Source organism: Marmota monax, unplaced genomic scaffold, assembly GCF_021218885.2.
Source record: "Marmota monax isolate L192 unplaced genomic scaffold, Marmota_monax_Labrador192_F-V1.1 WCK01_AAM20220418_F8-fsc00005, whole genome shotgun sequence".
Lineage (NCBI taxonomy): Eukaryota > Metazoa > Chordata > Mammalia > Rodentia > Sciuridae > Marmota > Marmota monax.
This window is the reverse complement of record NW_026692254.1, coordinates 27,354,418-27,370,571: the sequence shown is the minus strand read 5'-3', so window position 1 is coordinate 27,370,571 and position 16,154 is coordinate 27,354,418. Positions and strand designations below refer to the sequence as shown.

The window sequence follows — 16,154 nt, the reverse complement described above, 5'->3', positions numbered from 1 at the left end:
TTAAAATTAGCATGCTATAATGACCCATCCACATCATGTTTATAGAAGCTCAATTCACAATAGCTAAGCTATAGAACCAAACTGGTGCCCTTTGCCCTTCAACAGATGAATGGTTAGAATGGTTAAGGAAAATGTGATTATACACACATACAGACAGATACAGATACACACACACACACACACAGGAATATTACTCAGCCATAAAGAAAAATGAAATTTTGGCATTTGCCATTAAATGCATGGAACTTGAGACTATCGTGCTAAGTGAAATAAGCCAAACCCCAAAAAACAAAGAGGAGATATATTCTCTCTGATATGTGGATGCTAACACACATGGAGGGGGGTGTAGAAGTACTCTGGATTAGACAAAGGAAAATGAAGGGAAGAGAGGTTGGGAATAAGGACAGTAGAATGAATCAAACATTACTTTCTTATATTCCTATATGATTACATAACCAGTGTGACTCTTATGTACAAACACAAGAATGTATGTATGTCAAAATATATTCCACTGTCACGTATAACTAGAAACAACAAATAATAATGAAAATAAAAATAAAAAACAAGACAAAGCAAAAAACAATCAATAGTGACAAGGAAAAGCTGAGAATTGTTGCTGACTACAGATCACGGAAAAAGGACAAGTACGCATGATATGGAATTCTAAAACATTAACATTAAAAAAAAAAAAAAAATCAGCCAGGTACGGTGGCACATTCCTGTAATCCCAGCGGCTTGAGACTGAATCAAGAGGTTCAAAAGTTCAAAGCCAGACTCAGCAACAGTGAGACGTTGAGTGCCCGTTGAGATCAATCCCTGGTACCTCTCCCCCAGAAAAAAAAAAAAAAAAAAATCAGTGTGCACATATGAATAACTAACAATAATGAATTCCACCATTATGTACAACTGGAATGCACCAATAAGTCAGGCAATCCCAGCAGCTCAGAAGGCTAAGGACCATCCTGAGTTCTATGCCAGTCTCAGCAACTTAGTGAAGTCCTAAGCAACTTAGCAAGACCCTATCTCAAAATAAAAAAGGCTGGGGATGTGGCTCTTTGGTTAAGTGACTGTGATGTTCAATCCTGGTAACCAGAACAAATAAATTTTAAAAACCCTGGATTGAGCATCTACTGATACATCTCACCTGATAATCTTGTCATCGTGATTGCAAAATGCTGATTTTCCAACTCTAGCACTGTAAGCAAGAGATCTCCCTTTTCTTCATTTTAAAAAAATGATAAGAATGGGGGCTGCGGGTATAGCTCAGTTGGTAGAGTGCTTGCCTTGCATGCACAAGGCCCTGGGTTTTTGATCCCAGCACCAAAAATAAACAAAACAAAACAAACAAACAAAAAAGATTAGTAGGTCTCCTAAATGTTTTCCAGTAGTTCACAATTGAACTTACTAGTACAATAACCCCAGACTGGCCCAATGGGAGTCCTTTCCAGATGGCCTTGTGACCACATTGTCTTGAGCACTTCTTACTTCCTGGTCAGTAAAGTTTTCCAAGTTCATCTTGTATCCATCCTGCGCACCCATGAAATCTACCATTAAATGCCTGGTTCCCTTGAGTGGGGGAATGATTATCAGAGAGCAAATAATTAGATGACACATGTGCTTATGGCTACTGTGGCATCTTTGCTTTTTGGTTATATATATGCACATACATACAAAAATAAACAAGCAAAAGTATGTATATACAAACACACATTTGAGAAATCCTAAGTGTACACCGATACTTTTATTTTTTTCTTTCCTAATATTTTATTTTGAAACAGAGTCTCACTGGCCCAAGCCAGCTTTGAACTTGTGACCCTTGTGCCTCAATCTTCTGAATAACTAGGATTATAGGCATGACCACCCCCTCAACCAACATTTTCATTTCTAATTTATTCCCACAGGGTTCTTTCCACCCTTCCAACTTTCCATATTTGCATGTGCCTTCTACCACCTTCTACCCTAACTCCAGATGTCAACATACATACTCATCCAAAATGGTTCCCAAATTGTTTCACCCATATTAAAACAATCAATCCTACTAAAGAGTTCAAGTTTATATGCATTCCCCCCCACCCTGTCCAAGATAAGTTATGGTATTATTCCAAAGTTTTTTCCTGTAAAGACACACAGACCTTGTTTTATATAAAAGGTAGTACGATACACATTTTGCACTTTCCTTTTTTTATTAAATATTTATTTATTTATTTATTTATTTTAAGGAGAAAGAGAGAGAATTTTAATATTTATTTTTTAGTTTTCGGCGGACACAACATCTTTGTATGTGGTGCTGAGGATCGAACCCGGGCCGCACGCATGCCAGGCGAGCGCACTACCGCTTGAGCCACATCCCCAGCCCTGCACTTTGCTTTATTCACTTAATTATATCTTCTGGAAATCACTCTTTCAGTTGTAGATCTCTTCCTGATACTTTTTTTTACAGATTCAAAATATCATAACGAATAACATAAGTGTATATTGCTGGAGGTATATCTTTTTTTAACTCTAATTTGTTATTGACAGCAGAATGCATTATAATTTATATTATACATATAGAGCACAATTTTTCGTATCTCTGGTTGTACACAAATTAGAGTCACATCATTCATGTCTTCATACATGTACTCAGGGTAATGATGTCCATCTTATTCCACCGTATTTCTTACCCCCATGCCCCCTCTTTCCCCTCCCTCCCCTTTGCTCTGTCTAGTTTGTCTAATCCTTTCATGCTCCGCCATCAACCCCATTATTAATCAGCCTCCTTATATCAGAGAAAACATTCAGCATTTGGTTTTTTGGGATTGGCTAACTTCACTTAGCATTATATTCTCCAACTCCATCCATTTACCTGAAAATGCCATGATTTTTTTCTTTTAATGCTGATGGTATTCCATCATGTGTATATATACCACATTTTCTTTATCCATTCGTCAACTGAAGGGCATCTAGATTGGTTCCACAGTTTAGCTATTATGAATTGTGCTGCTATAAACATTGATGCGGCTGTGTCCTTATAGTGTGCTGTTTTTAAGTCCTATGGGTATAGACTGAGGAGTGGGATAGCTGGGTCAAAGGGTGGTTCAATTCCCAGTTTTCCAAGGAATCTCCATACTGCTTTCCATATTGGCTGCATCAATTTGCAGTCCCACCAGCAATATATGAGTGTGTCTTTTTCCCCCACATCCTCACCAACACTTACTGTTGTTTGTATTCTTAAGAGCTGCCATTCTGACTGGAATAAAATAAAATCTTAGAGTTTTGATTTGCATTTCTCTAATTGCTAGAGATGTTTAACTTTTTTTTTTCATATATTTGATGACTGATTGTATATCATCTTCTGAGAAGTATCTGTTCAGTTCCTTGGCCCATTTATTGATTGGGTTATTTATTTTGGTGTTAAGATTTTTGAGTTCTTTATATATCCTAGAGATTAGTGCTCTGATGTGTGTGTGGTAAGAATTTGTTCCCAATTAGTAGGCTTTCTATTCACTTCACTGATAGTTTCTTTTGCTGAGAAGAAGCTTTTTAGTTTGAATGTACCCCATCTATTGATTCTTGGTTTTAATTCTTGTGCTATAGGAGTCTTAGTAAGGAAACCGGGGACTAATCCAACATGATGGAGATTTAGGCCTACTTTTTCTTCTAATAGGCACAGTGTCTCAGGTTTAATTCCTAGGTCCTTGATCCACTCGGAGTTGAGTTTTGTGCATGGTAAGAGATAGGGGTTTAATTTGATTTTGTTGCATGTGGATTTCCAGTTTTCCCAGCACCATTTGTTGAAGAGGCTATCTTTTCTCCAATGTACCTTTTGGGCGCCTTTGTCTAATATAAGATAACTGTAGTTATGTGGGTTTGTCTCTGTGTCCTCTATTCTGTACCACTGATCTACAAGTCTATTTGGAGGTATACCTTTAGGGTAAATTCCTAGAAATGGGATAACTGGGTTGGATGCAAATACGTACGTAGTTTTTTTTTTAAATATTACCAAATCCTAATAAAGGTCAAATCACTTTTCATTTCTACAAACATCACCTTGCCAACCAGCATGTTGTCAAGTAGTTCAGTTTCTACAGAGAAACATTATGTTTTATATTTCTCCTGCTATGAGTGTTAAAGGCCATTTTTACATGTTTCTGTGATTATTTTTTTTTTTTCTATAGGATTAAATCTTCTCTTATTATAAATTAGGAATTTTGAACTTTTAGCTGTGATTTGTTGTAATTATTGCCAAGTTTGTCAGTTATCTTTACTCAGTTGATGCTATTTTTAGCCAGGCAAACTTAAATTTATATGTAGACAAATACGTCAATCTTTTATTGCATCTAGATGTTGAGCCATAGAAGGCTTTTCCTTGCCCTGAGGCGAAAGAGGAATTAATTATGTCTTCTTCTACTATGTATTTAGATTTTTTTTAATGTTTATTTTTTAGTTGCAGTTGGACATAATACTTTTATTTATTTTTATGTGGTGCTGAGAATTGAACCCAAGTCCTCGAACATGCTAGGCAAGCACTCTGCCACTGAGCCACAACCTCAGCCCCATAGATTTGATTTTTACATGTAGACCTTTTGACTAATTTGGAGCTCACTCTCAAATATTATGAGGGTTGGTCTAATTTTACCAATGTCTACACAGCTGTTTCAACATTTATCAAAGGCTGTCTTTAACCCAGTACTTTGAAATGCCATTTTTTCATACACTAGATTTTACATAGTTGGGTCTATTTTGAGACATTTAAGAGACATTATCTATTTTATCCATTATATTTTATTCTGTTCTTGCTATTGTATTCCATTATCTGATCATCTATTCATGCATCAGTACCACCTCAATTATAGAAGTTTTTATGGTGTTTGGTATTTGATAGGGTTAGTCCTTCCTCAAAACTCTTCCTTTTCAGTGTTTTCCTTAACTATTCCTGTGTTTATTTTCCTACATGATTTTTATAGTCAGTTAACCTAATTTCACAAAATAGCTCACTGGAATTTCAAACCTCATTGCATCAAATTCATAAATTAACTCAGGGAAAACTGACATCTTGATGAGATTGATATTCCCTAATCAAGAATAAACGATATCTTTCCAGTTGTCTATTTTTACATCTTTTATGTGTTTTATAGTTTTCTTCATACGGGAAGAGATATTTCTTAAGTTTATTACCACTTTACCTTTTGTATTACTATCATAAATGTGACTTTTTCTTTCACTATACCTTTTAACTGGCTATTGTATGTAGGAATACTATTGATTTTTACATATTCATTTTATATTCTGCTACCTTGATGAATTGTTCATAGATGATTTTTATCACTGATTCCCCAGGGGTTCCCAAGTATACACCTTCTCTAGGCTAACTGTATTAACTAACAGATCAGAACAACCAGATCTACATTAAACCACAGTGGAGACAGCAGCATCATGGCTTTGTTCCTGGCCTTAATAGAAAAGCCTCTACAGTTTCCCATTAAGATTCTCACTCTAGGGGCTGGAGTCATGGCTCAGTGGTAGAGCGCTTGCCTAGCACCTATAAGGCACTGAGTTTGATACTTAGCACCACATGAAAATAAGTAAATAAAGGTATTGTGTCCGTCTACAACTTAAAAAAAAAAAAAAAAAGATGCTAGAGTCAGCATCTATGTTTTATCATATTAAGGAAAAAGCCACCCCGTTCCTGCGGTCTCAAGTTTTTATTAGGAATGGTTGCTGAGTTTTGTCAAAGGTTTTCTCTGATCTAAATCATAAGGTCTTTATAGTAACACACTTTCTAATATGGAGATAACCTTTATTCTTGCCATTAAAACCCTCCAGAGATAGGCACAGTGGTGTACATCTATAATCCCAGTAACTCAGGAGGCTGAGGTAGGATTACAAGTTCAAAGCCAACTCAGCAACTTAGCAAGGCCCTAAGCAACTTAGGTCCTTTCTCAAAATAAAAATAAAAAAAATGTAGCTCAGTGGTAAAGTGCCCCTGGACTCAATCCCTAGTACCAAAACAAAAACAAACCTACACCAGATCATGGCATGTTGTTTTTTTATTTTTGGTACAGGGCACTCACTGAGCCACATCCCCAACCCTTTTTTGTACTTTATTCAGAGAGAGATCTGAGTTGCTTAGCACCTCACTTTCACTGAGGCTGGCTTTGAACTCACAATCAGCCTTCTCAGCCCCTGAGATTACAGGCACATACCACCATGCCCAGCTGGAGTACTGTTTTTTTAATATGGTGTTGAAATCTGTCCTGATATTTAGGATTTTTTTTGTCAATATTTGTGAAATTAGCTCATGATATCCTTTTTCTACACTATCTTTATCACGTATTAGGGTATGAAAGTTACACTCGATTCCAAGATTTTAGAAGTCTTCCTTCATTATTTAAGCTCTGAAACAATTTATTTAGTCTTAAGACTATCATTCTGATCTCTAAAACTTTGTTAGAAGTCTCCTGTGAAACTATTTGGACCCTGGGCTGGAGCATAGTTCAGTGGTACAGCACCTGCTAGCAAGCACAAGGACCTGGGTTTGATCCCCAGAGGGGAAAATAACAACTACATGGGCCCTGGGTGAAATAATTCCTTAATAATATTCTTTTTTTCTATGGAAACTGGCCTGGTTATACTTTTCATCCCAAATTGGGTCAATTTTATCAAGCTGTATGTGCCTAAGAAATTATCAATTTCCTCCAGGGTTTCAAATTTATGTGCATTCATATAAACAACTTGTCTCTTATCATTTCTTATTTTGTGGCTTTTTAGTTTTTTCTTTATTCCATTGTTTTGATTAAAATTTTTAATGGTTTTTCTTTCAAAAAACAAGAATTCTTGATTAGTCTGATCTATTATTTTTCTATTATATTAATTTCCATTTCTATTTTTAGCAGTTGTTATGGTTTATGAGATGTTCCCCTTAAAAGTTCATGTGACAATGCAAGAATTTTCAGAAATTAACCTAAATCAATGGTTAACCCATTTGGTGAATCAAGAACTTGAATGGATTACTGGTTGGTAACTAAGCAGGTAGGGTGTAGCTGGAAGTAGGTTACTAGGGGATGCCCTTGGGAATTATATTTTGTCCCTTACACTCTCCTCCTTGGCTGCCATGAGCTAAGTAGCTTTCCTCCATCATTCACTTGCCTAGTCATGCTCTGCCTTCCCCTCAGGTCCAAAGCAATATAGTGGGGTGTCCATAGACAGAACCTCTGAAAACTGTGAGCCTAAAATATTTTTTCTTCCTACAAGTTTTCTTGTTAGGTATTTTTGTCATAGTGCAAGAGGAAAAGTGGACCAACAGTAGTTTTTGTGGCTTGTTATTGTTTAAAGCTCTTTTTTCTAGTTTTTTGAGTTCACAATTTTTTTAATATTTATTTTTTAGTTTTAATTGGACACAATATCTTTATTTTACATTTATGTGGTGCTAAGGATCAAACCCAGTGCTTCGTGCATGCTAGGCAAGCACTCTACCACTGAGCCACAACCCCAGCTCCCACAATTTCATTTTCACTTTATTTTTATTAATATATGTGATATTTAACAATATTTTAAAGATATTTGTTTTTGGTTCAGGAATTTAACCCAGGGTGTTTTACTACTGAGCCACACCCCCAACCCTTCTAATTTTTTTTCCTTAGTTGTAGACGAACAGCATGCCTGTATTTATTTTTATGCAATGCTAAGGATCAAACCCAATGCCTCACACATGCTAGGCAAGCACTTTACAACTGAGCTACAGCCCCAACCCCCTTTTTATGACTTGAGACAGCCTCTCCCTAAGTTACTTACGGCCTAATTTACTGAGGCTCACTTTGAACTCATGATCCTTCTGTCTCAGCCTCCTGAGTTGCTGGGATTACAGGCATGCACTACCACGCCCAGCTCAAGGATTCTGATTTGCAGTGTTTTCATTATCATTATTTTTTTCAGAAATCCTGTAATTTATTTATATATCTCTTTTCACTTGAGTTATTTAGTTGTATTTTAGTCAGGGTAGAAAGACCTTTATGGTTTGTTTCATTTTTCATTTCCAGTTTTACTGCACTGTCATCAGAGCATGGTATGTAATATTTCTCTTATGGGGTCTACCAAGTTTTCTTTGTGCTCTAGTACTCCACATAACTAATATCTATGAATGTTCTTCTATGTTCTTAAGACACTCTTTTAAAAAAGTACTCTCCACAGGCTGTAAACATTCTTCATATTTTCCACCTCTTTACAATCTGTAATTTATTTTTCTGTTATATAATATTATATTTAATAATATAGCTTTATATTCCATTTTATTGATTTTTTAACTGTGTTTATTTATTAAACCATCTACTGAGGTTTTTGTTTTAAGAAAATTTTTTTTTAATTCATTCTTCTTGTTTTATGGATTCTATTCCTGCACTTACAGCTTTGAATATGTTAAGTATCTGTTAAATATTTAAATTTACTTTCAGATTGCTCTATTTTCTCTAGATTCTTAAATGTGCACCTAGTTTCTATGACTACAACACCAGCACATAACAATTCCCTTAAAAACAAAATATAACAGCTTTATATGTGTTTAAGGTTCATCTTGAAGAGGTATTCTTTTCCAGGCAAAAATCTGCTCAAGCTAAGACCAATTATTATAGAAAAGGGAGTAATATATTGGGCAAGAAGGAAAAAAAAAACTGAAAAGGAAGATTAGAAAGAAATAACAGCCTAATGTATGGGTCATTATTATTACATTTTATAATCATGTACTTAAAGTGGAGACTCAGGCATTAATTTTCTCTTTTACTAATACTTTAAAAATATTTTGCTGCTTATGAATTTATTTTTGTTAGAAAAATATAAATCCATAGCTATAGCCTGGACATTTTTCAAACAGGGTCCATCTGAGGACCATAAAAGTATACTAATTTGTACATATGCAAAAGCAATTGTATTTGCATGCTATTTTAGGTTTAAATTTGGTCACAAATGTTGTTAACTTGTGCATTTCACTCACTCTCCTCTTTACATCTATGATTTGTTATCAAATAAGATCTTTTCTCCTAAGGAGAATGGTATGAAGATAAAGCAGCAGTAGAAGAAGTCTTCTGCATTTGTTGACATTTGCTTTTAGCAGAACATGCTTGCCAATACTCACATCATCATCCTTCAGGGTTTGAAGAAATTTCTGCAGTTTGTCTGCTGTCTTTTCTGCTGCTAGACATAAAATTTTCTGATCCATTTTCACTCATATCAGGGAACTGTAAGGGTGAAAAAATGTCAGAGCTGGATGAAACTTCCAGAAGTAAACAAGCTTGATTTTTCCCCCCTTTATTGTCTTACAGACAATACACTTACTGGGCAGTCAATAGATGAAGTACTAGTACGAGCTGGTGACTATCCTAACGAAAATAATCTCTCAAGAATTCCCTGGAATCTCCGTATTAGGAACTTGTAATCTAATCAAGTGGTTCAATAATTTTTGCCCACGTTTTCATAATCTACTCAGCACACTGCCTAGAACCAAACATTGTCAAATATGTAATACATTATAAATATAACACACTATATATTATCATAAATACGTAATAAAGTAATATTTGATAAATGATTAAAAGTGGAAATGCTAAATTCCAACTAAATAGTATAAAAAATAAAAAGTAAGTGGAAAAGCTAAAAATAAGTGGTCAGCCGAGTATATGGAATACTCGGGAAGGAAAATATTGCGAAAGCCCAAGCGCGCGGCGGGAAACCGCGGGCACGGCGGAATTCCCAGCCATAGAACCTTCAAGAAGGCCACGTTAAAACAAAAAAAAAAAAAAAAAAGGAGGGGGAGCCTTCTTGTCCTAACAGACCTGCGTCTCCCAAAGACCGAGCCCCAACGCCCGGCAGCGCGCGAAGCAGCTCCACGAAGCCACTTCAGCTTCGCCGCCGACACAAGCTTCCAAAAAGCCCGCTTCCGAAAAACGCCACCACACTTCCGCCACCCTCAACAACAGGTCCCGCCCCCGCGGCTCATTTCCGCCGTCTGGCGCCCGTGGATGGAATATACCATTGAGGCCTAGAGGGTGGGGGGATCCTTCCGTCGGTTCCACTCACAGTCGGAAAGAGGCGCACAGTGAGCAAGCGCAGTGCCTGGAGCGTTGTGCAGTGTAGTGGAAGTAGTCAGTGCAGGAAGGAATTATGAATGGATGATCCCGCAGGTCTTTGCATTGAAAGCAGCTGAAAAACAAGTGGGTTACATGCTCCACCTGTGTTCTGGAGCAGAAGCCCTTCCACCCTTGCGTAATCTGAGGGTTTAGCTCACAACCTGGCCGAAACGGTTAATGTTTAATAAATATTTGCTAAATTAATACATGAAAACTCATCATGTAGCTCAACGGTAGAGCATTTGCCTAGCATGTGCAAGGTTCTGGGTTTGATCCCCAGTACAAAAAAAAAAAAAAAAGTAAAAAAAGAAGTAAAAAAGAACACCTGACAGTAGAGTGAAGAGCAGGAAGGGGTAAGATGAGATTTGAGATTCTCTATTTTAGGCTGAGGGAGCAGATTGTGTAAAGGGCCTGAGAGCAGGTGGGAGAAACAAGCCCTGAGTTCAGAAGGCAAAGCTGCTTGCCACTTTTGAAGCTTCCTTTGAAAATAAAAGGTTCAAAACAACAATAAAAAGTGTTAGCTCCCTTCCCCAATCTGTTTCTTATTTCTCAAAGACCTGAACAAGAAGAAAATAAAAGAGGGAAGGAGAAGAAGCAGGGTAGTAATAATTCCTAAAAACTGGCCTTTTATCATTAGCAAATTTGATTAAGGTCTAGAGATTATCCAGTTGTATCAATGCTCAATTCCTCATTTTGGTCATTGTACCATGGTTAGAATATTTTAGACTATTTTTCAGGCTACTATAATAAAATATCAGAGATCAGGTCACTTCTAAATGACAGAAATTTAATTTCTCAAATTTTCAGAGACTAGGAAGTCCAAGATCAAGTCTAGGTAGATACAATGTCTGGGGAAGACGGCTTTCTCAAGGTGACTTCTCTCTGTATCTTCACATGGTGGAGGGGCAAGGTCCTGTGGGTCCTCTTTTATGAAGGCCCTCTCTTCCCCCCAAAGGCCCCACCTCCTAGTACCATCTCTGTCCCGGGGTTAGTATTTTAAAAATATTTTGTTGATGGGGGAACACAAATATTCAGAACACAGCAAAGAGAATGTCTCTGTTTGTAGGAAATCCACATTGAAAGCATTTGCAAATAGAAGAGCATCAAGTCAGCAATTTAATGTAAAGCAAATGTGGTGAAAGGCATATGAGAATTCTTTGTACTATTCTTGTGCTTTCTCTGTAAATCTGAAAGGATGTCAAAATTAGAAGGTGAAAATAAGGGGCTGGAGGGTTGGGATTGTGGCTCAGCGGTAGAGTGCTTGCCTAGCACGTGCGAGGCCCTGGGTTCAATCCTCAGCCCTACATAAAAATAAAATAAAGATATTGTGTCCAACTACAACTAAAAAATTTTTAAAAATGAAAATGAAAATAAAAGGGGGCTGGGGTTGTGGCTCAGCGGTAGAGCGCTTACCTAGCACATGCGAGGTCCTCAGCACCACATAAAAATAAAAATAAAGAAAGATATAAAAAAATAAAATAAAACACTCGAGTTACAAATCTAATAGACTGCTCTGGTCTGTGAATAACCAGCAAACTAAACCTGAGGAGCCCTTTCTGCCCTTTTCTGAGAGGTGGGTACCTTTTTTATTGTCTTCCTTTCATCTCTCTTCTGTTGTTATCCTGCATCACCCCCATGCTATGGAGCCTCTGGGGAACTCCACTCCCCACTCCATGACTTTCTCCTTTGTCTCCTCAGCCACTCACTTTCTCAGGTTACATCCTGAGCCTCCGTCCAAGTCACCCCCAGACAACGTCTCACTCAATTACTCTATTCAATACTCCTATTCTCCAGTCTTCACTGCCCCTCACTCCTCCTCATCTTTAACTCCAAGATGTAACACACCATATTTGTACTAATATCCTCAACTTGCCTGCTTTTGCCTTTCCTGCTGTGCCATCCATGCCAACCCCTAACCCCATGAGACCTGCCATATTGCTTCATTGATACTATACCTGGCTGCTCGAATGTGCTGGAAAAAAATCACATGAGTACCCTGTAAAGTCATTGCAACCAATCTCAAAGGAGTCTTCAACACTGTCAGACAATCTTCCCTGGAAAGTTTATTCTTTCTGGGCTAGGGTTGTGACTCAGTGGTAGAGCACTTGCCTGGCATGTGTGGGGCACCGGGTTGGATCCTCAGCACTACATAAATATAAATGAAACAAAGGTATTGTGTCCATCTACAACTAAAAGTATTTTTTTTTAAGTCCTGGGTTTAATCCCCAGAACCAAAAATAAATAAATAAATAAAGTTTATCCTTCTTTTCTACAAGAGGATTATTTCAAACTTTTCTGTCTCTTCCTTTATTCTCAACAGATAACTTCACTTCCACTTGACCAGAAAAGAAAAGAAAAAAATAGCCTTTTTTTTTTCCTGTGTAGTAGAAGTTAAGATCATCTCCTTGCAATAAAAGAAGAGATGGAGGCTGGGGTTGTAGCTCAGTAGTAGGGTGCTTGCCTAGCCCACATGAGGCCCTGGGTTCTAGCCTCAGCACCACATAAAACTGAAATAAAGATATTGTGTCCAACTACAACTAAAAAACAAATATTAAAAAAAAAAGGAACAGATGAGAGCATGCCTGTAATCCCAGCTACTAGGGAGGTTGAGGCATGAAAAACAAGTAAACAAGTGTGAGGCCATCCTGGCAAATATAGTAAGACCCTGTTTCAAAATAAAAAATAAAAAGGAGGGGATGGGGATGTGGCTCAGATGGTAAGGTGCTTGCCTGGCATGCGAGAGGCACTGGGTTTGATCCTCAGCACCACATAAAAATAAAATAAACATATAAAAAACTAAAAAATAATTGTCCTACAAATGTGAAATAAATTTATTTAAAATAAATAAATAAATAAAAAGGACTGGACATGTGGCTCAGTGGAAGAATGTCCCTGGGTTCAATCACCAGTACTGCAAAAATATACAAACAGAAATGGAAAAAGTCTCAGGAATCCTTGTAAACAAAACAAACCCTCTGACCTGCATTGCCCTTCAGTTACCCCCCCACCCCCACTCCCCCGTCTGCTTTTGGCCAAATTTCTTGAAGTTTCCACCTATACTGTCTGTATTTTCCTGTCTCCTATCTACTCTTCTATCCTTCTCTGCTTCTTAGCTCTATCAATTCACCAAAACTGCTAGGGCCAAGATCATGGCAAACCTTCTTGTTTAAAATCCATTGGATTTGATCCTATCTTGACCTCTCTACAACACTGGGCACCCCTTTCCTTCTATGAGCCACACTCCCCTAATGTGTATCTTCTCTGCTAGATTATGTGCAGTAAGGGCAGCATCTCCCCAGCACTTGGCCAGAGCCTGGTCCATAGTTGGTGCTCAATCAATATTTTATTAAATTGAAATCAAAATGCCTGGTGTGGTGGTGCATGCTTGCAGTCTCAATGACTCAGGAGGCTGACAGCAAAATGATGTCACCTTCTCCAGGAGAGGGTTGGGGTGGGAATAGGGCAGTTGTGACTTCCCTGAGCAGCCACACCAGGGCCAACCTTGTGTGTTGAAGGATGAGAAGGCTTTAGAATGTGTGACTTTGGACAGGTCCCTTTCCTCCCCACCCCATCCCCTCTCAGTTGCTTATTCTATAAAAAAGGGATTAGAGCCAGGTATGGGGGTGCACGCCTATAATCCCAGTTACTTGGGAGGCCAAGGCAGGAGAATCACAAGTTCAAAGCCAGACTAGGAAATTTAGCAAAACCTTGTCTCAGTATAAAAAGTGCTGGCGACATAGCTCAGTGGTAAATACCATCTCAGTGGTAAATACCCCTAGGTTCAAACTCCAGTTCCATTTTTTTAAATCCTATGCTTTCTAACCCACATTTGGAAGGATCTGATGAGATAATGCTGGTATGGTGCCTGCCACAGTACAGAATAGGGCACAGCAAATGTGAGCCTCCTCCCTTGCTGCCTTTAGTAAGGCAGAGCCAGGCAGGCCAGGGAGCCCACAGTTGTTTGCCAGCATGGCCAGCACAGGTGTCTGGGCCAATGAGGGCAGTGTCTCCTTTTTCACAGTGGCACTATTGTTCTGACCAGAGAAGCTAGAAGGGAATGTGACTCAGGATGGGGAGAGGGCAGGGGTGTAGGCAGGAAAAGGGTTGTGAGCAGAAAGTAGTGCTGCAGAAAACTCTTTGCCCCAAAAAGGACTGCTAACATTCTGAGATGCCTGGTGCAGTCCAGTACAGTACCATCAGGGCTGTCCTTTAACTTGACAGTGTTCCTGGCACACAGAAATATTCTCCACAATGGAGTCCATCACCTGGCTGGCATTGTCAGGGCCTTAATTCAAATTAAGTTTCTTAAATAAAATTTAAAATTTCAGTTCTTGAGTTGCATTACTTTATTTTTGTTCCTCCCTCCCTCCCTCTCCCCACCTCTCTCTCTTTCTTTCTTTCTTCTTCCCTTTGTTTATTGGAATTGAACCCAGGAGAACTTTATCACTGAGCTATATCCTCAACCCTTTGTATTTTGAGACTGGGACTTGATAAGTTGTTGAGGGCCTTGAACTTGCAATCTTCCTGCCTCAGCTTTCCCAGTTACTGGGATTACAGGCATGTGCCACCACACCCAGCATATAACTCCATTTTCAACTGCTGAAAAACTACATGTGGCTAGTGGCTAGTGGGACAAAGCAGAGGACTAGGCCCCCAGGGAGCAGAATGATAGAAATAGGGGAATGGTATCACCATTTGTGTAGAGGACTTGGAGAGAAAACAGTCCTAGAGCCAGACAGCAGCTGGAAGAGGAACCCAGGGAATGGGCTGTAAAAAACAAAGAGCTGAAGGTGTCTCAGGCACAGCCCAAGATCTAAGCACCAGGCAATGCAGCCTGCTTTAGAGGGAGGGGTCCAGAGAGACAGGTGAGGAACAGATGTTCTTCAGGTGTTCCTTTAGGGATACTCCCACAGCTCCCCCCCCCCTCAGGTGTCTGGAGAGGCCACAGAAAGGTAAAGAGATCCCAAACTTGCCAAAGTAGGAATGGGTGGAAAGGCAAGAACTCTATTGGGGGAAATTGGGACTGGGGATGTAGTTCAATGTTAGAGCAAAGCTTTCCTGGCTTATATGAATCCCTGGGTTTAATCTCCAATGCTGAAAAAAACAAAAAACAGACAAAACAAAATTAAAAAGCCAAACAAGCCAAGCAAAATAAAACAACAACAATAACAAGCCAGGCAGAGTGGCACCTGTAATTTCAGCTACTTGGGAGGCTGAGGCAGGAGGATCACAAGTTTGAGCCCAGCCTGGGCAACTTAGCAAGCCCCTGTCTCAAAATAAAAAATATAAAAAAGGACTGGGGATGTGGCACAGTGGTAGAGCATCTCTGGGTTCAATCCCTGTACTGCAAACAAATACACAAACAAAAACCCCCAAACAAACAAAAAAATCTCTGGGAAAATAAAGAAAAATATTTCTGAGACTGGATTCCACAGAATAACTGTACACAGAATCTTGATGTTGCCCTGGGCACCTCTAGATTGCAAAACCAGGGCCAAGGAGGATTGCAGGAAACTGCTTGAACTCAGACCAACGATGAGTTTTAAACAAAGGGAACTGTCCAGTAATGGAAAAATGGAGCTCCCCACCTTTAGAGTTCTTGACAGAAATGTTCTAAAGGAATAATCTCTCCCACACCCTAGTGGAATACCAAAGCAGAGGCTGAGGGGCTGCAGAAGAGTTTCTTGCTGTACACATGGTTGTACTCCTCCCCTGGGGTGCCTGCTGATTCTGTATTTGGAGTAACTATGAACATTTACAGCATTTAAAGAGCACTTACCAAGTGTCAGGCATCTAACTACTTTGCTCCCTAAAGCTGTGATCCTGGTCTTCTGGTTATTTCCACCTCTCAGATGGGAAACTGAGTCAAGGAATGGTGTAGTGACTTCTCATAGAGAGAAGGTGCTGAAGCTAGGATTGAAAAGTGGGCAGGGGCTAGGGCTATATAGCTCAGTAGTGGAGCACTTGCCTAGCATGCAAGAAGCCGAGGGTTCCATCCCCAGCAACACACACACAGAAATTAAAAAAAAAAAAAGAAATGGGCAATCTTGTTCCAGA

General features: G+C 38.9%; 1 protein-coding gene across 2 annotated transcripts in view; it reads right to left on the bottom strand.

Moving 5' to 3' along the window:
• Positions 1–9,943, bottom strand: part of Fanci (FA complementation group I) — a 71,299-nt gene extending 61,356 nt beyond the window's left edge. The window contains exons 1-2 of one of the 2 annotated variants that reach the window (XM_046437136.2): positions 9,804–9,943; positions 9,107–9,209 (exon numbers count right to left, since the gene is read on the bottom strand). In XM_046437136.2, coding sequence (XP_046293092.1) covers positions 9,107–9,190 — 84 coding nt within the window. In that variant the 5' untranslated portion in view covers positions 9,191–9,209; positions 9,804–9,943. Of the gene's footprint in view, positions 1–9,106; positions 9,210–9,306; positions 9,473–9,803 lie in introns of those variants that run through there. The other variant, XM_058577173.1, reaches the window with a different exon arrangement.
• Positions 9,944–16,154: the final 6,211 nt, after the last annotated feature.